Raw genomic sequence first — 26002 nt, 5'->3', positions numbered from 1 at the left:
TACATTTCAACTATGACAGACAAACTGAGAAGAAAGAACCCCAGAAACTCACATTGTAGGATTTTTTATGAATTTATTTGCAAATGATGGTGGATAATAAACTTTTGTTATTGACCAAATACTTATCTCAATACTTTGTTATATGCCCTTTGTTGGCAATGACAGAGGTCAAACGTCTTCACAAGGTTTTCACACACTGCTGCTGGTATTTTGGCCCATTCCTCCATGCAGATCTCCTCTAGAGCAGTGATGTTTTGGGGCTGTTGCTGGGCAACGTGGACTTTCAACTCCCTCCAAAGATTTTCTATGTGGTTGAGATCTGGAGACTGGCTAGGCCACTCCAGGACCTTGAAATGCTTCTTACGAAGCCACTCCTTCATTGCCCGGGCGGTGTGTTTGGGATCATTGTCATGCTGAAAGACCCAGCCACGTTTCATCTTCAATGCCCTTGCTGATGGAAGGAGGTTTTCACTCAAAATCTCATCTCTTCTTTCCTTTACACGGATCAGTCGTCCTGGTCCTTTGCAGAAAAACAGCCCCAAAGCATGATGTTTCCACCCCCATGCTTCACAGTAGGTATGGTCTTCTCTGGATGCAACTCAGCATTCTTTGTCCTCCAAACACAACGAGTTGAGTTTTTACCAAAAAGTTATATTTTGGTTTCATCTGACCATATGACATTCTCCCAATCTTCTTCTGGATCATCCAAATGCTCTCTAGCAAACTTCAGAAGGGCCTGGACATGTACTGGCTTAAGCAGGGGGACACATCTGGCACTGCAGGATTTGAGTCCCTGGCGGCGTAGTGTGTTACTGATGGTAGGCTTTGTTACTTTGGTCCCAGCTCTCTGCAGGTCATTCACTAGGTCCCCCCGTGTGCTTCTGGGATTTTTGCTCACCGTTCTTGTGATCATTTTGACCCCACGGGGTGAGATCTTGAGTGGAGCCCCAGATCGAGGGAGATTATCAGTGGTCTTGTATGTCTTCCATTTCCTAATAATTGCTCCCACAGTTGATTTCTTCAAACCAAGCTGCTTACCTATTGCAGATTCAGTGTTCCCAGCCTGGTGCAGGTCTAAAATTTTGTTTCTGGTGTCCTTTGACAGCTCTTTGGTCTTGGCCATAGTGGAGTTTGGAGTGTGACTGTTTGAGGTTGTGGACAGGTGTCTTTTATACTGATAACAAGTTCAAACAGGTGCCATTAATACAGGTAACGAGTGGAGGACAGAGGAGCCTCTTAAAGAAGAAGTTACAGGTCTGTGAGAGCCAGAAATCTTGCTTGTTTGTAGGTGACCAAATACTTATTTTCCACCATAATTTACAAATAAATTCATTAAAAATCCTACAATGTGATTTTCAGGATTTTTTTTCTCATTTTGTCTGTCATAGTTGAAGTGTACCTATGATGAAAATTACAGGCCTCTCTCATCTTTTTAAGTGGGAGAACTTGCACAATTGGTGGCTGATTAAATACTTTTTTGCTCCACTGTATCTCCCTGACATATTACATAATTTATACAGCAACATACAATACATTTTTGGAAACATCTTGTTGTGATGTGCTCACTTGAACAGGTGGTCCTTCTTGGGAAAATTCTCTCATCAAAGTCTGGCATTCTCTGGATTCATAAAAGCGGTTGAATCATGATGATGTCATTGATCTTCAGGTCGTAGCTCTAGAAAGAGGAATTTACAATTCCGAGTTGGATGACAGTTCAAACCGTATTTTCCCAGTCGGAGCTAATTTATTCCCGACTTCCCAGTTGTCTTGAACTCACTGAAGTCAAGTTTTCGCAGTTCCGATTTTATAGTAGTTTTGAGCGTGTCACAAACCATGCTTCATTGACAGCATGGCCAATGTTGAATGTTTATAATTTTAAACATGGAAAATATCCCCTTTAATGCCAGATTTGGGACCACACAGCCACTCCACTGAATAGCAGGCTAGTGATTGCTTTGCAATGCTTGCAGGTAGCCACTGTCACTGATTCCTTCCAAACCACTCATTGTTGAAATTGCTATTTCCAACTTGTTGTTTAATGTTTATGTCCAATGGCTGATGAGCACCGATATGTTTTATCTATAATTTCTCTTCATAATTTCTCTTCATATGACAAGGATTAAAAAGGATTTGCCAGTAGATTGTCGACTTGATTCATGACGATGACTTCTAGCTAAGATTTTGAAAGTATGATGTTGACATGATCAGTCTAATCAAAGCTACTGTACATATAACGTGATTTGACGTCATTTGGTGGCCAATGACCTTGAGCCTTCTTGGATGGGCACTTCTAATGTAACTATGGCAGCACCCAAGGGGCTAGAATTTTCTAGCGCTACCCTTAGACTTGGCGGTAACGTAGTGTCCCCATGAGTGATAGCCACTGAGCTAATCACGACGCAACGCTCCATATTTTCTGCTGGCTTGCCCCACCACCACAGAAAGCACCGAGCTAGGCTGAAACACCAGCATTTTGGAGCTGCCTTACTCAACAACGAAAAAACATGTTTGTATGCATCTTTATTAACTCAATGATATATAATATTTTTACTTTGTTTGCAAACTGATATGTGACACGTATCTATACCAAAATAACATGCAAAATGGGAAAACCCCCAAATATATAAATACATTGAAGGGTCGCCACTGGATTATGGTATTGCATTTTAACTGAACATGCAACTTGTGTAATGAAACAGCCAAAAAAAATATAATTTTCAAACATTTGCTAAAATGCAATTTGCTGGAAAACACCATTTTAAACAGTGCAGCTGGGAAAAGTCCATTCTAAACAGCGCACCTGATAGCGGTTCCATATGTAACAGAGATGAAAATCTCTGTTAGAAACATAGAAAGAGGGGGAATCTAAAAATGCAACGACTAGGATGGGTTGCTAATATTACTAGGGTTGTTTGTGCCTTTGGTTTCTGTGCTTTTGGCTTCATTGTGTGAATTGTTTGCCCTTTTTATATATATATTTTTAAATCAATTCCCCATTACATATGTCACCATTAGTAAATGTACCATTAATCTCTGTCATTTGGTTACATACATTTCAGTTAATGCATGTATTAATTACAGTCATTTACCGTTCTCATTCTGGGAATGGAAACATTGTTTGCAGAGTTCTAAACCTGCTACACTTGGGAAATGTTTTTGGTTTATTTCATAACCATAATTTATGAGATTTTTAAATGTTTTCATTGTCCTTTGTTTGGAGTGCTCAATGTGAGCAATGAACATGTGTCTGGTTTCTCTGGCCTGATAATGTTGAGGGAGCGCGTGTGTAACAGTTTAGCTTCCGTCCCTCTCCTCGTCCCTACCTGGGCTCGAACCAGGGACTCTCTGCACACATAGACAACAGTCACCCTCGAAGCATCGTTACCCATCGCTCCACAAAAGCCACGGCCCTTGCAGAGCATGGGGAACAACTACTTCAAGGTCTCAGGGCGAGTGACGTTACTGATTGAAACGCTATTAGCGCGCACCCTGCTAACCATTTCACATCGGCTACACGTGCAACTGAGCACTCAGAGTACCTGGTCTACAGCGTGGACATTTAGGAAAGTGTTTTTTAACATCCATTGCGAGTTATAATATACACTGCTCAAAAAAATAAAGGGAACACTAAAATAACACATCCTAGATCTGAATGAATGAAATATTCTTATTAAATACTTTTTTCTTTACATAGTCGAATGTGCTAACAACAAAATCACACAAAAATTATCAATGGAAATCAAATGTATCAACCCATGGAGGTCTGGATTTGGAGCGACACTCAAAATTAAAGTGGAAAACCACACTACAGGCTGATCCAACTTTGATGTAATGTCCTTAAAACAAGTCAAAATGAGGCTCAGTAGTGTGTGTGGCCTCTACGTGCCTGTATAACCTCCCTACAACGCCTGGGCATGCTCCTGATGAGGTGGCAGATGGTCTCCTGAGGGATCTCCTCCCAGACCTGGACTAAAGCATCCTCTGGCGAGCACATGGAGAGTTGTGCGGCCCCCCAAAGAAATGCCACTCCACACCATGACTGACCCACCGCCAAACCGGTCATGCTGGAGGATGTTGCAGGCCAAACTTCCTGCACGATGTTGGGCTGTAAGCACAACCCCCACTTGTGGACGTCAGTCCCTCATACCACCCTCATGGAGTCTGTTTCTGACCGTTTGAGCAGACACATGCACATTTGTGGCCTGCTGGAGGTCATTTTTCCGGGCTCTAGCAGTGCTCCTCCTGCTCCTCCTTGCACAAAGGCGGAGGTAGCGGTCCTGCTGCTGGGTTGTTGCCCTCCTACGGCCTCCTCCACGTCTCCTGATGTACTGGCCTGTCTCCTGGTAGCGCCTCCATGCTCTGGACACTACGCTGACAGACAGCAAACCTTCTTGCCACAGCTCGCATTGATGTGCCATCCTGGATGAGCTGCACTACCTGAGCTACTTGTGTGGGTTGTAGACTCCGTCTCATGCTACCACTAGAGTGAAAGCACCGCCAGCATTCAAAAGTGACCAAAACCTCAGCCAGGAAGCATAGGAACTGAGAAGTGGTCTGTGGTTACCACCTGCAGAACCACTCCTTTATTGGGGGTGTCTTGCTATTTGCCTATAATTTCCACCTGTTGTCTATTCCATTTGCGCAACAGCATGTGACATTTATTGTCAATCAGTGTTGCTTCCTAAGTGGACAGTTTGATTTCACAGAAGTGTGATTGATTTGGAGTTACATTGGGTTGTTTAATTGTTCCCTTTATTTCTTTGAGCAGTGTATTAAAACTATAGTTCCTCACAGTAAGCTATTTGAAACATCTTTACAACAATCCTCCCCTCAAATAATCACCAATCCTTGATGTGAAAAATCAATGGAAGTTATAGGCCTACTGCTGCATTGGCCTATAGGCAATGAGTTCCATGCGATCATTTCTTTAGCTGCCAATGGATCACGGTGTATCAGTGTGTCCATATAGCAGAGGCTGGTGATCTGGCATTAGTTGACTTTTCAATTTGTATCATTTTAATTCCGATTTTTATAATATAACCACGTGACAATGAAAATGAAACTGTTCTGCAAAAATGTGCATATGAAAATCATAACTGACACGCAGAACGGTAGAAATGGTAGGATAAATTGTAAGCTTCCCCAAACTTGAAACTCATGCACTGCCTATATAGTCTTTATAAAAGAATTGCCTCCATGTTGGTCGGATTTTGCCTATAGGCTACTTTGGAGCAAGGCAAGACATCCCTAATAATATGAAAGTAAGTATTCAGGTTTTAAACGATTAAGTATGTTTTCAAAATGCATACTGCCTTCAGCCTTCAGCATACTGCCTTCAGTGCACTGCAAATACCATTTGAGAAATAAAAATAGTAGCTATTTTTAGTCGTGCACCAAAGCTGTTTTTAACACGTGATTGCATTTAGGATGAATGGGCTTATAAAAGCACATGATTTTACTCCAGCAGCAACCAGCTGAGGAGCTGCAGAAGAAATCCTGCTCAAAATAGGTTCTGTATGCTGTGCGCGTGTCATATTTGGATAAATAAGATACATGATGACTGACGAAATACACACAGGCCAATTTAGTAGCACTAAATTATTAACCTATAGACCAATAATTATTTGATTTCAGACAAATTGAATAGAATAAGTTGAATGAACCAAAGTGTTTTCAATCATTGCAATCAGTAAAACCTCTTCAGGTGAACAATAGCTTCATCCCACTTTTTACAGTGTATGAAATCAAATCAAATTGTATTTGTCACATGCTTCGTAAACAACAGATGTAGACTAACAGTGAAATACTTACTTACAGGCCCTTCCCAACAATGCAGAGAAAAAAAATAGAGAAATAATAGAAAAGTAAAACACGTAATAATAGATATATAATGACTAATAATAACTTGGCCATATACTAGTGGTAGCAGTACAGAGTGGATGTGCAGGGGTACGAGGTAATTGAAGTAGATATGTACATATACTAGGAATAAAGTGACAAATAATAAACAGAAGCAGCAGTGTATGTGATGAGTCAAAAAAGTTAGTGCAAAAGGGGTCATGCAGATAGTCTATAGTAGTAGCTATTTCACTGACTATTTAGCAGTCTTGTGGCTTGAGGGTAGAAGCTGTAGGGTCCTTTTGGTTCCAGATGCAGTGAGTCAATATGCTCTTAATGGTGCAGCTGTAGAACTTTTTGAGGATCTGAGGGCCCTTGCCAAATCTTTTCAGCCTTCTGGAGGGGAAGTGGCATTGTCGGGCCCTCTTCACAACTGTGTTGGTGTGTTTGGACCATGGCTGATCCTTAGTGATGTGGACACCGAGGAACTTGAAGCGCTCGACCCGTTCCACTAAATCCCTGTCACTGTGAATGGGGGGTGCTCGGCCCTCCGTTTCCTGCAGTCCACGATGAACTCCTTTTTCTTGATGACATTGAGGAAATGGTGGTTGTCCGGGCACCACACTGCCAGGTCTCTGACTCCCTCCCTATAGGCTGTCTCATCAGGTGATCAGGCACACCACCGTTGTGTTGTCTGCAAACTTAATGATGGTGTTGCAGTCGTGCAGGGCCACGCAGTCGTGGGTGAACAGGGAGTACAGAAGGGGACTAAGCACACACCTTAGAGGGGCCTCCGTGTTGAGGGTCAGCATGGCGGATGTGTTGTTGCCTACCTTCACCACCTGGGGGCGGCCCGTCCGGGATCCAGTTGCAAAGGGAAGTGTTCAGTTCCAGGGTCCTTAACTTAGGGATAAGCTTGGAGGGCGCTATAGTGTTTAACGCTGAGCTATAGTCAATGAACAGCATTCTCATGTCGATGTTCCTTTTGTCCATGTGGGGCCGTGTGGAGTGCAAAAGAGATTGCGTCATCTGTGGATCTGTTGGATCTTGAATAGGCTCCAATGTTGTGAATAACTAGCAACACTACTGATGGTGGTACAATAGCAGTGGAATTAACAGAATGAAAAAACATCTCTCCTCTGAGATATGCACTATCCATTCATCCTTTTCATCCGCTGAACAACGACTAGTCTGATGTCCCTGACATTACACACAGAATCAGGGAATGTACTAGCATGGTGGTGTTACTGGGAGAAATAGAAATGATCTCCTATAAAATATGCACCATCCATGATCCTTCATCATCGTGTCTGAACAGCATCTGATATCCTTAACATTACACACACAGGGAGAATATGAATGCTGCCATTAATAATGATGTGTGATGCTTTCAGATGGGTCTTATTCATTAGCCAACACAAAAATACATTTAATCCGCAGGTGCAAGGAATTAACACCTAATTAGTGCTATAGAGGAGAAGGTAACTAGATGTGTGTGTGTGTGTGCGCGTGTGTGTGTGTGTGCCACTGAAGGAACTGGGCTCTCGCATCATTTGAACACCAGAATACTCTGAAGGTGTGATGTCACAGAATGTTTTTAATTCTATCCTGAGCTGAAGGATTGAAAGACTTTACTTACAGAAAAAAAGTGTAGGATTGAACTTCAATAGCATTACTGTAGGTAACTAGTTAATGAGTTTATATTTGAATGTATGGCCAGTGGCCACCGCACCTTGTAGACCTACTGCATGGTAACAAACTGTAGGCTCCAGTATTGGACCATCAGCTGGCTTCCTGGAGTCATTACCATAACTGTATTCTACATGGTAGCTAGTAGAGTTAAACTGGTCACTAACAGAAGTCAACCCTTCCTTAACAGAAGCATTATTCCACCATGTATCACTTCATTTCTAGAGTCATTTATGCAATCACTTACCCACCTGCAGAGTGAGTGGTCCTGGGAATTTTAAATACATCATTAGCGCAAGAAACAATATTTATGAAAGCTTTTCTTTTATTAATATGGAAATGAATCCAGGAAGTTAGAGATGTTATTATGCCATCCATTTCACTAGAAATTAGGATGCTTTGACTGCGAGTGTCACGCCGACCATTGTGTACTGAACGCTAATGAATATGACATTTATTGAATGGCGAAAGACTTCAGACTTGACACCTTTTAAAAAAACAGCTGTTCTGTATGTACAGTACATAGTAAGCCCCTGTTTGTTAGTCTCTCTCTCTTAATCCTGTTCAGCATTGGATGGATGGATGGATGGATGGATGGATGGATGGATGGATGGATGGACGGATGGACGGATGGATGGATAAATAAATAGATGGATTAATGAATTAACAAACATTATTGAATAAACTTGATGTACTCAAATCTGTTCTGCACTAAAGTGCACTGTATGGTCGTTATAGTGATTCAACTAATAGTGAGTGAGTGACCAGAATGAAATATATGGCATGTTAGCTCATCAATATCACCAATCTCATCCCCCTCTCCTTCTCTTCCAGGCCATGAAGGTGGTGTCCAAGAAGAAGCTGATGAAGCAGTATGGATTCCCACGTACGTGGAACACTGTTTGGCTTTTACACATTCAACACTCATTGGTCTCTGGTCCTCTGGAGCTCAGTTGGTGACTTTGATTTCCCTGTACCACCCACACATAAACAATGTATACACGCATGACTGTAAGTCATGTTGGATAAAAGTGTCTTCTAAATGGAATATATTATATAATTACAATCCAGCACAAAGGACCATCAAACAAAGGATACAGATAGGATGTTTAAGTAGTGTGACCACATGCTCCAGATTGGGCGGGGCAGTCACACATTTCAGTGTCCCACGTCCTGCAACCAAACAATCCTGCATTTTATCAACAAATTAAAACACCACTAATTTACAAAAAAAAAGGTTGATTTGTCCTGTATTTCAGTCATACATTCCAACCTGTCTTTTGGGGTTGCACTTATGACAAGATATACAGTGCATTCGGGAAAGTATTCAGACCCCGTTACTTTTTAAAAGTGTTAAGTTACAGCTTTATTCTAAAATTAATGAAATCGTTTTTTCCCCCTCATCAATCTACACACAATACCCCATAATGACAAAGCAAAAACAGGTTTTTAGAAATGTTTGGAAATGTATTAAAAATAACAAACTGAAATATAACATTTACTTAAGTATTCAGACCCTTTACTCAGTACTTTGTTGAAGCGCCTTTGGCAGCGATTACAGTCTCAGGTCTTCTTGGGTATGACTCTACAAGCTTGGCACACCTGTATTTGGGGAGTTTCTCCCATTCAGCTCTGCAGATCCTCTCAAGCTCTGTCAGGTTGGATGGGGAGTGTCGCTGCACAGCTATTTTCAGGTCTCTCCAGAGATGTCACCTCCCTGACCAAGGCCCTTCTCCCCCGATTGCTCAGTTTGGCCGGGCGGCCAGTTCTATGAAGAGTCTTGCTGGTTCCAAACTTTTTCCATTTAAGAATGATGGAGGCCACTGTGTTCTAGACCTTCAATCCTGCAGAAATTTTTGGCTACCCTTCCCCAGATCTGTGCCTCGACACAATCCTGTCTCGGAGCTCTACGGATAATCCCTTTGACCTCATGGCTTGGTATTTGCTCTGACATGCACGGTCAACTGTGGGACTTTATATAGACAGCTATGTGCCTTTCCAAATCATGTTTAATCAATTGAATTTACCACAAGTGGACTCCCAGAAAGTTGATGAAACATCTCAAGAATGATCAATGGAAACAGGACACACTTGAGCTACATTTCGAGTCTCATAGCAAAGGGTCTGAACACTTATGTAAATAAGGTATTTCTGTTTTTAATTTTTAATACGTTTGCAAAAATGTATAAAAACCTGTTTTTGCTTTGTGATTATGGGGTATTTATTGTGTGATGATTGATGAATAAGGCACAAAATGTGGAAAAGGGAAAGGGGTCTGAATGCTTTCCGAATGCACTGTATATCATAAGGATGTGGCACTGGTGATGTAAAACACTTCCCCAATTGCTGCCAACTGCTGTTGAGATCTGTTATTCTGTGCAGCGCAAAATTGAGACGTGGGCCAATGTCATATCGTCAACCAATCACATTTGTCAAATCGTTTCGGGCAAAATTCCAGCTAAATTTAGAGAGAACAGCTTGGAGAGGACTACTTACGAAGAGCATCAAAAGTAAGGAGGCCTAAGTCACTATTATTTGAGTCACAGGCATGTCTCAAGTCACAAGATCCCGTTCTCAAGTCGACTCCCAAGTACAATGTGTCGAGTCTCAAGTCAAGTCCAAGACGTGCATTCTAAGAGCAGGTCGCTGCGCAAATGTAGCTTGTCATTATAGCCATAAACGGTGATGCATTTTCAAAACACAAGATATAGAAATAACCTGGGTTTTAGACCTGCATTTTGAGCTGAAAGTCATTTATGTTAGCAGTCAGTATCAACTAAGGATATCATGTCACATTTTCACTTCTCTGGATTTCAGAGCAAGCAGGATCATATGGTCTACCTGTACACAGTGGAGGATGCAAGATCTGATGGAAAGGATGATTTGTCTAGCTTTTTTCTTCCTTACAAATATTGTAATTAATTTGTCAGAATATGTTACATCTTCATCCCATAAGTATTGCAGGTAGTACGATGTTACAGCTATCTCTAGACACATAACCACTGAGGTATATAATTAGAAACGCACCCGAACTAGGCCTATTTGAAATATTAAAATAATCAGTGGAATCATCACCAGGTCTGGCAAAGATGCGTCTGTAGCAGATTGCTAAACTTTATTTTAATTTATATGGATAATATGAGTGTAGGTAGGCTACTCTGTTTTTGCCATGAAAACCCATAGAAAATGAAACAACCGCTTTCAGGTCACTAATCTGGATATGTTGTCACGGCCGTCATGGGAAAAAGACCAAAACGCAGCGTGGTGAGCGTACATTACTTTTTATTTCGGAATGACGCCAACAAAACAAGACACAAACGTGACGCTTACAGGGCTAAGTGCCACAAACAAAGTTAACTACCCAGAACAAAAGGAGGGAAAAAGGGCTACCTAAGTATGATTCCCAATCAGAGACAACGATAGACAGCTGTCCCTGATTGAGAACCATACCCGGCCAACACATAGAAACACAAATCATAGAAATAAAGGACTTATAATGCCCACCCAAATCACACCCTGACCAAACCAAAAAGAGACTTGAAAAAAGGCTCTCTAAGGTCAGGGCGTGACATATGTTCGCCCATTTTTGTGTGCCAATGCTGATGACTGGTCATTGGTCAACAGTCAAAACAAGCAAATCTTTGGTTCTGAAGAACAGATTAGATGTTTATGAAACAAGATTTGGTGCAATGCCGTAGGCCTATGTTAGTGATCTGATTGAATAAGCAAAAGTATTCATATGAAATACAAATGGTAGGCTATATGAAGCCTATTAAAATATGAATAAAAAATCCCATTCAGTTTCACACTCGCTGTTCTACGTAAGCTACACTAGTCTGTCTCGTGAATGTCCCTCAAAATCATTCCCTTGTCCCCACAATTGGGTATTTTAAATGTGGTCACACTAATCTTAAGCAGTAGCATGTACCCAGATATGAGTGATTTTAAGTATAATTATTGACTTGTGTCTCATATATGCTTTGTGAGACTGCTAACAGGGACTTTGTTGTGGATGGTGTTGATTAGGATGCTTTCAAGTAAATTGCCTTTCTTAATTGCACCTGAAGAGATTAATAAAATTGTATTGAATTTAATGGAATTGTCAGCTAACGTGAGGTTGGTGGTTTGTGTGGCTGTTGTGATTCCCTGCAGGTCGCCCCCCTCCTAGAGGACCCAAGGTGGCGGTCCAAGGAGAGCAGCCCAAAGTCCTAGGCCCCCTGGAGAGGGTCTACCAGGAGATTGCCATACTCAGGAAGCTGGACCATCTCAACATAGTCAAACTGGTGGAGGTGAGGATATAGCCTACCCAGCTAGCACATAACGTTCTGAGAACCATATGTTTTTTAAAACTTGGTAAGAGCGTGGTTGTCCCATCCTTATTTTTACAACCTTCCCACAACTTTCAGGGAATGGTGCAATAAAATTGCTTGGCTTTGGAACATTCTCAGCACAAAACGTTATTTTATTGGTATTTCATTACTTTAACAGAAGTTTTTTCAAATATGTTTACATTTAATACCATTTTGGGTAATGTTCTAGAGACGTTCTTCAACTGGTTTGACAATGGAGTGTTCTCAAATAGTTGAGAGAACGTTAAGAATACAACGTTCTTCTATGAGAATTTCAGTACTTCTGCATAACGTTTCCTAAAGGTTTTTAAAAATATATTTAATATAATTTACGAGCCAAGGTCTTCTCGTGTAGATAAGCATTCTAGCCAGTCTGAAGATATTGTTCATTCATTCCTACCAAGGAACAGACAGTCATTGTTCTAACTCTTGACGACATTCACACACATTATATTCAGTACTGGGATCAAGAAAGAAAACTCATACATAAACAGCAACCTAATAGTATTCTGATTAGTACATATACAGTAACATAATAGTATTCTGATTAGTCAGTCCTGATTGAAATGTATACATAATTAGTCATCATTGATCAAATTCCCTTAACAATGTTGCTTCAATATATCCACATAATGTTCCCTCCTCATGATGCCATCTATTTTGTGCACCAGTCCTTCCTGCAGCAAAGCACCCACACAACATGATGATGCCACACCGTGCTTCACGGTTGGGATGGTGTTCTTCTGCGTGCAAGCCTCCCCCTTTTTCCTCCAAACATAATAATGGTCATTATAGCCAAACAGTTCTATTTTTGTTTCATCAGACCAGAGGACATTTCTCCAAAAAGTATGATCTTTGTCCCCATGTGCAGCTGCAAACCGTAGTCTGGCTTTTTTATGGCAGTTTTGGAGCAGTGGCTTCTTCCTTGCTGAGCGACCTTTCAGGTTATGTCAATATAGGACTTGTTTTACTGTGGATATAGATACTTTTGTACCTGTCTCCACCAGCATCTTCACAAGGTCCTTTGCTGTTCTGTTCTGGGATTGACTTGCACTTTTCGCACCAAAGTACTTTAATCTCTAGGAGACAGAACACGTCTGCTTCCTGAGCGGAATGACGGCTGCGTGGTCCCATGGTGTTTATCCTTGCCTACTATTGTTTGTACAGATGAATGTGGAACCTGTGGAGGTCTACAATGGTTTTTCTGAGGGCTGATATCTTTTGATTTTCCTATGATGTCAAGCAAAGAGGCACTGAGTTTGAAGGTAGGCCTTGAATAAATTCACAGGTACTCCTCTAATTGACTCAAATGATGGCAATTAGCCTATCAGGAGCTTCTAAAACAATGACATCATTTTGGGGAATTTTCCAAGCTGTTTATAGGCACAGTCAACTTAGTGTATGTAAACTTCTGACCCACTGGAATTGTGATAAGTGAAATAATCTGTCTGTAAACAATTTTTGGAAAAATGACTTGTGTCATGAACAAAGTAGATGTCCTAACCGACTTGCCAAAACTATAGTTTGTTAACAAGAAATTTGTGGAGTGGTTGAAAAATTAGTTTTAATGACTCCAACCTAAGTGTATGTAAACTTCTGACTTCAACTGTACATTCCGTTGTCATTATCAACAAAATTCTCTGTTTATCTTCTATCTTTTTAACCGTTTGACATGTACGAACAAAAGGGTGTGATCATTCTACAGTTGTCCCTGTAACATATGCTCAAACAGGTGTGATTAGAACACTTATTTAGAATGTGCTGTTACGATTGATTACAACAGTCAGTGTTTGAGCTGTCCACATTCTTTTGTTACAGAAACATTTTGCACAAACAGTCTTTACAAGATTTTGTCCTCAATATGAGCAGTTTATTTTTGGATGCAATGTTCAGACATTCACATAAGTAGCAACAGCATAACACAATTCTCATCCAAACCGGAAAATGTAGGCTACATTAGTTGTAGCGCTAACTGAGGAAAGTTACCTAACACAAGCGGTGTTAGGTCTCGACTGACAGAAACCATATATGAATGATCTAATAGCAATTACTGTTTACATTTCGTCACATCACGAGTGACCTCACCAGTGATCAAAATAATTGAGTAAAAATCTAAAGTAACCCGAAGATGGGTAGTTTGTGCACGCCGCCATGTTTGTTTTTTCATGTCAACCAAAGATAAGAGGTTGCAAGAAGAGTTGGGTCTGTTTGCAGTATGCATATTGAAGGGGTTGTGTCGTCTATCATCATTTAATGCCATCATTCGCTTCTGGAAGTTTACTCAAAAGACGAGTGAACCATCCCTTCACCTCGTTTTGTTATAACGTCTTTGTTCTGACAGACATTTACGTGACAACCAGAATGTTTTGTATGATGTCAACAAACATGGCACTACACAAAGCTAGGACTTAGCTTAGCATTAGCTCATCATAATCAGTACAACCTTCATATGTGTCCATTACAATCTATGCAAGTATCGGAAGGCATAATTTGTCACCAGTACTAAAATAATATATATATATTTCACCTTTATTTAACCAGGTAGGCAAGTTGAGAACAAGTTCTCATTTACAATTGCGACCTGGCAAAGCAGTTCGACACATACAACGACACAGAGTTACACATGGAGTAAAACAAAGATACAGTCAATAATACAGTATAAACAAGTCTATATACGATGTGAGCAAATGAGGTGAGATAAGGGAGGTAAAGGCAAAAAAAGGCCATGGTGGCAAAGTAAATACAATATAGCAAGTAAAACACTGGAATGGTAGATTTGCAGTGGAAGAATGTGCAAAGTAGAAATAAAAATAATGGGGTGCAAAGGAGCAAAATAAATAAATAAATACAGTAGGGAAAGAGGTAGTTGTTTGGGCTAAATTATAGGTGGGCTATGTACAGGTGCAGTAATCTGTGAGCTGCTCTGAATGTTGGTGCTTAAAGCTAGTGAGGGAGATAAGTGTTTCCAGTTTCAGAGATTTTTGTAGTTCGTTCCAGTCATAGGCAGCAGAGAACTGGAAGGAGAGGCGGCCAAAGAAAGAACTGGTTTTGGGGGTGGCCAGAGAGATATACCTTCTGGAGCGCGTGCTACAGGTGGGTGATGCTATGGTGACCAGCGAGCTGAGATAAGGGGGGACTTTACCTAGCAGGGTCTTGTAGATGACATGGAGCCAGTGGGTTTGGCGACGAGTATGAAGCGAGGGCCAGCCAACGAGAGCGTACAGGTCGCAATGGTGGGTAGTATATGGGGCTTTGGTGACAAAACGTATTGCACTGTGATAGACTGCATCCAATTTGTTGAGTAGGGTATTGGAGGCAATTTTGTAAATGACATCGCCAAAGTCGAGGATTGGTAGGATGGTCAATTTTACAAGGGTATGTTTGGCAGCATGAGTGAAGGATGCTTTGTTGCGAAATAGGAAGCCAATTCTAGATTTAACTTTGGATTGGAGATGTTTGATGTGGGTCTGGAAGGAGAGTTTACAGTCTAACCAGACACCTAGGTATTTGTAGTTGTCCACGTATTCTAAGTCAGAGCCGTCCAGAGTAGTGATGTTGGACAGGCGGGCAGGTGCAGGCAGCGATCGGTTGAAGAGCATGCATTTACTTTTAGTTTTACTTTAGTTTTAATGGAAAACGTGAATAAAACAGTAAATACATTATGCTCTATACATACAGGTACATACGGTGTGTAACAGTAGATACATTTAATAACGGCGCCGGAGGGGATGGTTGCCGTTTTACGAGTTCCTAACCAACTGTGCTATTTTGTTTGTTTTTTGCATTGTTTGTAACAAATTTTATACATAATGTTGCTGCTACCGTCTCTTATGACCGAAAAGAGCTTCTGGACATCAGAACAGCGATTACTCACCTCGAACTGGACAAAGATTTTTTCTTTAATGAGTCGAACGCAAAGGATATGCTGTTTTGTCAAGACAAGGCCCAAATCCCTGTCATCAACGTGAAGAAAAGACTGAGAAAAAGGGGGAGGAGGGCGGGGTGCCTTGTAAGAATTTGCTGACGAGTAGGTAAAGCTTTGCACACTCTTGGCATTCTCTCAACCAACTTCATGAGGTAGTCACCTGAAATACATTTCAATTAACTGGTGTGCCTTGTTAAAAATTTATTTGTTTTCTTTCCTTCTTAAATTCTTGCGTCAAGCAATCCCGTATCCGGGAGCGTAATCATAGCCTCAAGCTCATTACCATACACGTAACGTTAACTATTCATGAAAATCGCAAATGAAATGAAATAAATATATTGGCTCACAAGCTTAGCCTTTTGTTAACACTGTCATCTCAGATTTTCAAAATATGCTTTTCAACCATAGCTACACAAGCATTTGTGTAAGAGTATTGATAGCTAGCATAGCATTAAGCCTGGCATTCAGCAGGCAACATTTTCACAAAAACAAGAAAAGCATTCAAATAGAATCATTTACCTTTGAAGAACTTTGGATGTTTTCAATGAGGAGACTCTCAGTTAGATAGCAAATGTTCAGTTTTTCCAAAAAGATTATTTGTGTAGGAGAAATCGCTCCGTTTTGTTCATCACGTTTGGCCAAGAAAACCCCCCGAAAATTCAGTCATTACAACGCCAAACTTTTTTCCAAATTAACTCCATAATATCGACAGAAACATGGCAAACGTTGTTTAGAATCAATCCTCAAGGTGTTTTTCACATATCTATTCGATGATAAGTAATTCGTGGAAGTTGGGTTTCTCCTCTGACGCAAATGGAAAAATACACGCAGCTGGAGATTACGCAATAATTGCAACGGAGGACACCAAGCGAGCACCTGGTAAATATAGTCTCTTATGGTCAATCTTCCAATGATATGCCTACAAATACGTCACAATGCTGCAGACACCTTGGGGAAACGACAGAAAGTGTAGGCTCATTCCTTGCGCCTTCACAGCCATATAAGGAGACATTGGAACACAGCGCCTTCAAAATCTGGGGCATTTCCTGTTTGAAATTGTATCTTGGTTTCGCCTGTAGCATCAGTTCTGTGGCACTCACAGATAATATCTTTGCAGTTTTGGAAACGTCAGACTGTTTTCCTTCCAAAGCTGTCAATTATATGCATAGTCGAGCATCTTTTCGTGACAAAATATCTTGTTTAAAACGGGAACGTTTTTTATCCAAAAATTAAAAGAGCGCCCCCTATATCGAAGAAGTTAATGTGTTTGAGCCAATCAGTTGTGTTGTGACAAGGTAGGGGTGGTAAAAAGAAGATAGCACCTATTTGGAAAATGAGCAAGTCCATATTATGGCAAGAACAGCTCAAATAAGCAAAGAGAAACAACAGACCATCATTACTTTAAGACATGAAGGTCAAACATTCAAGAACTTTTAAAGTTTCTTCAACTGCAGTCGCAAAACCATCAAGCGCTATGATGAAACTGTCTCTCATGAGGACCGCCACAGGACAGGAAGACCCAGAGTTACCTCTGCTGCAGAGGATAAGTTCATTACAGTTACCAGCCTCAGAATTTGCAGCCCAAATAAATATTTCACAGAGTTCAAATAACAGAAACATGAGCAATGGACATTAGACCAGTGGAAATCTGTCCTTGGTCTGATGAGTCCAAATTTAAGATTTTTGGTTCCAACCGCCATGTCTTTGTGAGACGCAGAGTAGATGTACGGATGATCTCTGCATGTGCGGTTCCCACCGTGAAGCATGGAGGAGGAGGTGTGATGCGGGGGTGCTTTACAGGTGACACTGTCTGCGATTGATTAGGTACACTCAACCAGCATGGCTACCACTGCATTCTGCAGTGATACGCCATCTCATCTGGTTTGCGCTTAGTGGGACTATTATTTGTTTTTCAACAGGACAATGACCCAACACACCTCCAGGCTGTGAAGGGCTATTTGACCAAGATGGAGAGGGATGGAGCGCTGCATCAGATGACCTGGCCTCCACAATCACCAGACCTCAACCCAATTGAGATGGTTTGGGATGAGTTGGACCACAGAGTGAAGGAAAAGCAGGGAACAAGTGCTCAGCTTATGTGGGAACTCCTTCATGACTGTTGGAAAAGCAGAGATAGGTGTGGCTAAAGCTTACGAGGGTGTGAACGATGCTGAATAAGTTTAGGCAAATAATAGCTCTACAGTAGGTACCAAAACATTCAAAGGCCATTTTTCTCAAAAGTGAGTATACAAGTTCCCGTTGTTTCTCAATTGTAGTGTATGAGAAACCATTTTTTAATCGCAGAGTCTCTACTTTTATCCAATGTAAAAAAAAAACAATAAAAAATGTTGCTACATAAGAGCTGGTCAGTCACATATTTAATTACCTTCAAATAACCTATATTTTCCATTCTCAGATTGCCTAAAAAACATCCCAGGACAAATTTCACAGAACCAGAGTAAAATGTTCTCAGAAAACTAAAAATGTACACAGCTTTGTACGAGATCTTCACTTTTTTGGCAATTTCGCACATAGAATGGCCTTCATTTCTCAGAACATGAATATACTGATGAGATTCAGAAGATCTTTGTTTCTGGCCATTTTGAGCCTGTAATCGAACCCACAAATGTTGATGCTCCAGATACTCAATGAGTCCAAAGAAGGCCAGTTTTATTGCTTCTTTAATCAGGACAACAGTTTTCAGCTGTGCCAACATAATTGGAAAAGGGTTTTCTAATGATCAATTAGCCTTTTAAAATGATGAATTTGGATTAGCTAACACAACGTGCTATTGGAACACAGGGGTGATGGTTGCTGATAATGGGCCTCTGTAAGCCTATGTAGATATTCCATTAAAAATCTTCAGTTTCCTGTTGCAATACTCATTTACAACATTAGCAATGTCTACACTTTATTTCTGATCAATTTGATGTTATTTTAATGGACAAAAAATTGCTTTTCTTTCAAAAACAAGGACATTTCTAAGTGACCCCAAACTTTTGAACGGTAGTGTATGTTCCCAGAACAGGCAACATTTTTCACTTGTCTTCTCACAATGTTGAAAAAACATTTAGTTTTACCAGTCATTATATTTATGGCTTCATTCCCACAACAATGTGAAACCAGAAACAGACACACAATTTCCAAGGAACCAAATGTGCTAGCTGGGAAGGAGTGTACTTTATATGGGATAGGGTGCCATTTGGGATGCACCCAAGTTCTGCGATGCAACCACAGTGGCTTATGTAAAGGAGATGGGAATAGATGGGAGAGGCACTGATTTAGAGATGATAGACAGACAAGCACCGCACTGACCCTCTCTCCTCTCCCAAGTGACACCATCAGAGTGCTCTTCAATCACAGGCAGATGGCGGGGGCTCCCAGCCGTAATTGGGTGCCTCATCAGAGCAGGATGGAGAGCTGGGTGGGTGGAGGGCTAGGTGTTGGTGGATAGAGCGCTCGGGGAGGGCTGGGGCTGGAGTCAGTGGGTGGCACCATGCCAGGCCCGCCAGTCATAATGAGTTTACAGTGAAAGGAGGGCAGGGTGGAGGAACTGAGGATGGGATGGAGTCAGTGGGTGGCCATGGGTACCTCTGGGGCTCCCAGCAGCACTGTGCCAGTCATTCGTAATGAGTTTACAGTGAAAGTGGAGCTCCTCTTAGCTTAGTATTTCAACTCTACAGCCCCATCCCAGAGCAGCCAGCCACCCTCCTTTCCCAGGGCCGGATTAAGAAACCGAAATGCGTGGCTAATCTGACAATGACAAACTGAGATCAATCTGGTCTTGAATTCAAACAAACCCTTGCATTATGTGGCTGAGCAATGAGGAGAAACTGAAATGTTTTTGTTCATTGTGTATTTCCGTTTGCGGAATATTTAGATAAAGCCAGGAATAAAAGAAAAAGGGCGACCTATAATTAAATTATGAAAATAATTAGCTTCCATGTGGTAAATGGCACGTGTGTATATATTGTGTATATGCTTGTGTCCCACATGAATCTTCTCATTGTGCTAGACTGGGTTCAAATGCCTTCTGTTTCATTTTTATGTATTTATTTATCTGTATATGTTATGTATGTATATATGTACAGTACCAGTCAAAAGTTTGGTCACGCCTACTCATTCAAGGGTTTTTCTTTATTTTCACTATTTTCTACATTGTAGAATAATAGCGAAGACATCAGAACTATGAAATAACACATATGGAATCATGTGGTAACCAAAAAAAGTGTTAAACAAATCAAAATATATTTTATATTTGAGATTCTTCAAAGTAGCCGCCCTTCGCCTTGATGACAGCTTTGCACACTCTTGGCATTCGCTCTACCAACTTCATGAGGTAGTCACCTGGTATGCATTTCAATTAACAGGTGTGCCTTCTTAAAAGTACATTTGTGGAATTTCTTTCCTTCTTAATGCGTTTGAGCCAGTTGTGTTGTGACAAGGTAGGGGTGGTATACAGAAAAGCCTTATTTGGTAAAAGACCAAGTCCATATTATGGCAAGAGCAGCTCAAATAAGCGAAGAGAAATGACCAAATAGGGCTATCTTCTGTACACCAACCCTACCTGGTCACAACACAACTGATTGGCTCAAACACATTAAGAAAGAAAGAAATTCCTAACATTTCAGACCAGAAAAGTCCTAGCCCATGTCAGCTAACATTTTTTAGCTAGATGTTTTTGCTTTTGCAATCACATGAACAGGAAATGAGCATTAAAACTGCTAAATGTTGTTTCCATCCCATGGCAAAAAAAATGGAATTGCAGGAAATGAGCTTTAAAATGGTGCGGGGTGTCCCCAATGATGTAAGGGGGGCCCTAGTGAAACAGTTTGGCAAACACTGTTCTACTGTACTGAGCCTGGGTTGGGTCTAGGATGGGACCATATTAATAGTGCTTTGTTAATGAGTTTTACAGCCAATATTGGATTCTAGACCAGTAAAATGTTCTTATTATGCTCAGAACCTTTCTCTCCATTTAAAATATTACTGTTTCTGCTAGAGGAAAATGTAAAACATAACATGGCAATTTCATTTGTCACAGATGGTTAGTACAATGATAGAGTACATGTTAGATATTAATATCCCCCTCGTTTGGGCCTCAGTTCGAACTGGCATCTAACATACTCTTTTAAGAAAGTTGCTTTAAAGGCCAATGAATACTTGTTACACTGCATTATTCAGTGTAATGCTAATGCCTTATTCTATAGGGTCTGTTGTGTATTCTATTATATGAGGTATTCCTGATGATGTGTTTTCATTGTTGCAGGTGTTGGATGATCCTGCAGAAGACAACCTCCACATGGGTATGTACCTCACCAGACTGCTCTCTCCCGCTCTCTTGATGTGCACTTAATCTCCCATTGACATTAATGAATGATTTATGTGAGAGTCCAAGTTGAGCGTGCTTATCTCAAACTCTAAATCGGCCTGTTGCTGCCCTTAGCAGTTGGCATAGCTGACTCCATATGAAAATGCTAAACTAGAGGACAGCTCATTAATGAAGCCCTTCCCACAAACTCTTAGAAAAAAGGTTTCTTCATTTGTCCCCATAGGAGAACCCTTTTTGGTTTCAAGTGGAACCCTTTAGCGGTGAAAGTGGTGAAAGGGTTTCACGTAGAACATTGTATTAGTAAAAGGGCTCCACTTGGAACCCCCTGAAAATATTTTCAGAGTGTTCTCCTATGGGGTCAATTGAATAACCCTTTATGGTTCTAGGAAGAACCTTCTTTTCTACGAGTGAACCACAACTCCACAGGGTACATAGACTATGGCTGGATTCATTCGATCAGTACTAGTAGGGAAAGGGGGATAACTAGTCAGTTGTACAACTGAATCCATTCAACTGAAATGTGCTTACCACATTTAACCCATCCCCTCTGAATCAGAGAGGTCGGGGGGCTGCCTTAATCGGCTGACGAGGAACAGTGGGTTAACTGTCTTGCTCAGGGGCAGAATTACAGATGTTTAACTTGTCAGCTCTGGGATTGGATTCAGCAACCTTTCGGTTACTGGCCCAATGTAGTAGGCATGGCAGTAGAAAGAAAGGCGGAATTAGGCATCAAACCACCTAATCTACTGTAGCTAAGCATGGCCATTGGCTAATGAAATTATTTAGCTCATTTAAGGCCTCGTGAAAAGGTGTTGTAACTTGGTGTTTGTGTCAGTCTTCAACCCATTGTGCCGAGTTCTAGAATATACTACAGTCTCTTTGACAGACATGTATGTACTGTACAGTGCATTCGAAAAGTATTCAGACCACTTTACTTTATCCACATTTTGTTATGTTACAGCCTTATTCCAAAATGGGTTAAATCGTTTTTTCCTCTGTAAAGGGGAATATAAGTATTCATACCCTTTTCTCAGTACTTTGTTGAAGCACCTTTGGCAGTGATTACAGCATTGAGTCTTCTTGGGTATGATGCTACAAGCTTGGCACACCTGTATTTGGGAAGTTTCTCCCATTCTTCTCTGCTGATCCTCTCCAGCTCTGTCAAGTTGGATGGGGAGCGTCGCTGCACAGCTATAGTCAGGTCTCGATTGGATTAAAGTCCGGGCTCTGGCTGGGCCACTCAAAGACATTCAGTGACTTGTCCCGAAGCCACTCCTGCGTTCTCTTGGCTGTGTGCTTAGGGTGAGTGTCCTGTTGGTAGGTGAACCTTCGCCCCAGTCTGAGGTCCTGAGCGCTCTGAGCAGGTTTTCATCATGGATCTCTCTGGACTTTGCTCCGTTCATCTTTCCCTCACTCTTGACTAGTCTCCCAGTCCCTGCCACTGAAAAACATCCCCACAGCATGATGCTGCCACCACCATGCTTCACCGTAGGGATGGTGCCAGGTTTCCTCCAGACGTGAAGCTTGGCATGTAGGCCAAATAGTTCAATCTTGGTTTCATCAGACCAGAGAATCTTGTTTCTCATGGTCTGAGAGTCCATTAGGTGCCTTTTAGCAAACTCCAAGCGGGCTGTCATGCCTTTTACTGAGGAGTGGCTTCCGTCTGACAATTCTATTGGAGTTGGTTGTCCTTATGGAAGGTTTTCCCATCTCCACTCTGGAGCTCTGTCGGAGTGACCATCGGGTTCTTGGTCACCTCCCTGACCAAGGCCCTTCTCTACCTATTGCTCAGTTTGGTCGGGCGGCCAGCTCTAGGCAGAGCCTTGGTGGTTCCAAACTTCTTCCATTTAAGAATGATGGAGGCCACTGTTTTCCTGGGGACCTTCAATGCTGCAGAAATGTTTTGGAACCCTTCCCCAGCTCTGTGCCCCGACACAATCCTGTCTCGGAGCTCTACGGACAATTCCTTCGACCTCATGACTTGGTTTTTGCAATGTCAACTGTAGGTGTGTGCCTTTCCAAATCATGTCCAATCAATTGAATTTAACACAGGTGCACTCCAATCAAGTTCTAGAAACATCTCAAGGATGAACAATGGAAACAGGATGCACCTGAGCTCAAGTTCGAGTGTAGCATTTCGCTACACTCGCATTAACATCTGCTAACCATGTGTATGTGACCAGTAAAATTTGATTTGATTTGAGTCTCATAACAAAGGGTCTGAATACTTATGTAAATAGGTATTTCTGCATTTTTATTTTTAATACATTTGCAAAAATGTCTAAAACCTGTTTTATCTTTGTCATTATGGGGTATTGTATGTAGATTGATGAGATTTTTTAAATGTATTTAATACATTTTAGAATAAAGCTGTACCTAACAAAATGTGGAAAAAGGGAAGGGGTCTGAATACTTTCTGAATGCACCGTATGTAGACTGATGTGTTTCTCTTCTCTCCCTCTCCTGCAGTGTTTGATTTGATGCCAAAGGGGTAAGCAGCACTTTTTCCAACAATAATGAACATGTACACGTAAATTCAGGATACTTAAATTAGTATGATATGTTTGGTATGGTTACAAAAGACATATGGTTACTTAATGCAAAAACAAAACTAGAGTGGATGGTCGGGGTAAATGGTTGGGGCATATAATGCGAACATCTAGCAACCTGTAACGGATCTCTTCCTCCTCTTCTGAGGAGGAGTAGCGAGAAGGATCGGAGGACCAATTTGCAGCGTGGTAAGTGTTCATGATGGAATATTTAATGAATCAAACTGAACACTGAAATACAAAAAACAATAAAGTGAACGAACAAAAACCGGAACAGTCCTGTCTGGCGACATACACAAAGACTGAAGATAAACACCCACGAATCACAGGTGGAAAAAGGCTACCTAAGTATGATTCTCAATCAGAGACCACTAACGACACCTGCCACTGATTGAGAACCATACTAGGCCGAACACAGAAAGCAACATAGAAAAACAAACAGACTGCCCGCCCTGACCATACTAAAACAAAGACAAAACAAAGGAACTAAGGTCAGAACGTGACACAACCCAAAGGTCACGAGTTTGAATCTCATTATGGACAACGTATGCTTTAGCTAATTTGCAACTTTAACTACTTACTACTTTTTAGCTACATTGCAACTGCTTAGCATGTTAGCTAACCCTTTCCCTAACCTTAAAGGTAACCGTTTTAGCTAACCCTTCCCCTAACCTTAACCATTTAACCTAACTCCTAAACTTATCCCAAACCTTAACACCAACCCCCTAGCCTCGCTAACGTTAGCCAGCTAGCAAACATTAGCAACCTAGCCACCTAGCAAAATTTGTAACATATCATAATTTTAGCAAATTCTGAACATATTGTACGTTTTGCTAATTCGTAACATATTGTACGTTTTGCGAATTCATAACATATAATATGAATTGTAATTCGTAACATCTCATACCAAATGGGTGATGGACTCCCACCACAAATGAATACATACCATATGAAATGTAATATATGACATTCTCGCACAGCCGCGAGCTGCCTACTGACACTAACCTACCAGATGAGCGAAATGTCTTCTATGCGCGCTTTGAAGCAAGCAACACTGATGCATTCATAAGAGCACCAGCTGTTCCGGATGACTGTGTGATCATGCTCTCCATAGCTGATGTGAGTAAGACCTTTAAACAGGTCAACATTCTCAAGGCCGCAGGGCCAGACGGATTACCAGGACGTTACTCCAAGCATCCTCTGACCAACTTGCAAGTGTCTTCACTGACATTTTCAACCTGTCCCTGACTGAGTCTGTAATACCAACATGTTTCAAGCAGACCAGCATTGTTCCTGTGCCCAAGAACAAGAAGGTAACCTGCCTAAATGACTACCGACCCATAGCACTCACGTCTGTAGCCATGAAGTGCAACAACACCATTATCCCAGAAACCCTAGACCCACTCCAATTTGCATACTGCCCCAACAGATCCACAGATGACGCAATCTCTATTGCATTCCACAGTTTGCAGATGCCACAACAGTGGTAGGCCTGATCACCGACAACGATGAGACAGCCTATAGGGAGGTCAGAGACCTGGCAGTGTGGTAACAACCTCTCCCTCAACGTGATCAAGACAAAGGAAATGATCGTGGACTACAGGAAAAGGAGGGCTGAGCACGCACCCATTTTCATTGACAGGACTGAAGTGGAGCAGGTTGAGAGCTTCAAGATCCTTGGTGTCCACATCACCAACAAACTATCATGGTCCAAACACACCAAGACAGTCATGATGAGGGCACCACAACACCTATTCCCCCTCAAGAGACTGAAAAGATTTGGCAAGGGTCCTAAGATCCTCAAAAAAGTTATACAGCTGCTCTATCGAGAGCATCCTGACTGGTTGCATCACTGCCTGGTATGGCAACGGCTCTGCATCCATCCGTAAGGCGCTACAGAGGGTAGTGCGCATGGCCCAGTACATCACTGGGGCCTAGCTTCCTGCCATCCAGGACCTCTATACCAGGCAGTGTCAGAGGAAGGCCCTAAAGATTGTCAAAGTCTCCAGCCACCCTAGTCATAGATTGTTCTCTCTGCTACCGCATGGCAAGCGATACCGGAGCACCAAGTCTAGGTCCAAAAAGCTTCTTAACAGCTTCTATCCCCAAGCCATAAGACTTCTGAACAGCTAATCAAATGGCTACCCGACAATTTGCATTGAACCCCCCCACCCCCTGCATTTTTATGCTGCTGCTACTCTCTGTTTATTATCTATACATAGTCACTTTACCTACCTACATGTACATATTACCTTAATTACCTTGACCAACCTGTGCCCCCCACACATTGACTCTGTACCAGTACCCCCTGTATATAGCC

At 41.5% G+C, this 26002-nt stretch overlaps 1 protein-coding gene across 3 annotated transcripts in view; it reads left to right on the top strand.

Moving 5' to 3' along the window:
* Positions 1-26002, top strand: part of camkk1a (calcium/calmodulin-dependent protein kinase kinase 1, alpha a) — a 130839-nt gene that overhangs the window by 68665 nt on the left and 36172 nt on the right. For all 3 annotated transcript variants that reach the window (XM_029627396.2, XM_029627394.2, XM_029627397.2), the window contains exons 5-8: positions 8362-8413; positions 11680-11816; positions 21071-21107; positions 23603-23624. In XM_029627396.2, the coding sequence (XP_029483256.1) occupies positions 8362-8413; positions 11680-11816; positions 21071-21107; positions 23603-23624 (248 nt within the window). The remainder of the gene's footprint in view (positions 1-8361; positions 8414-11679; positions 11817-21070; positions 21108-23602; positions 23625-26002) is intronic.

Source organism: Oncorhynchus nerka, linkage group LG22 (genome assembly GCF_034236695.1).
Source record: "Oncorhynchus nerka isolate Pitt River linkage group LG22, Oner_Uvic_2.0, whole genome shotgun sequence".
Classification (NCBI taxonomy): Eukaryota; Metazoa; Chordata; class Actinopteri; order Salmoniformes; family Salmonidae; genus Oncorhynchus; species Oncorhynchus nerka.
Note: the sequence above shows the minus strand (reverse complement) of the source record. Positions and strands in the feature narration are given on the sequence as shown.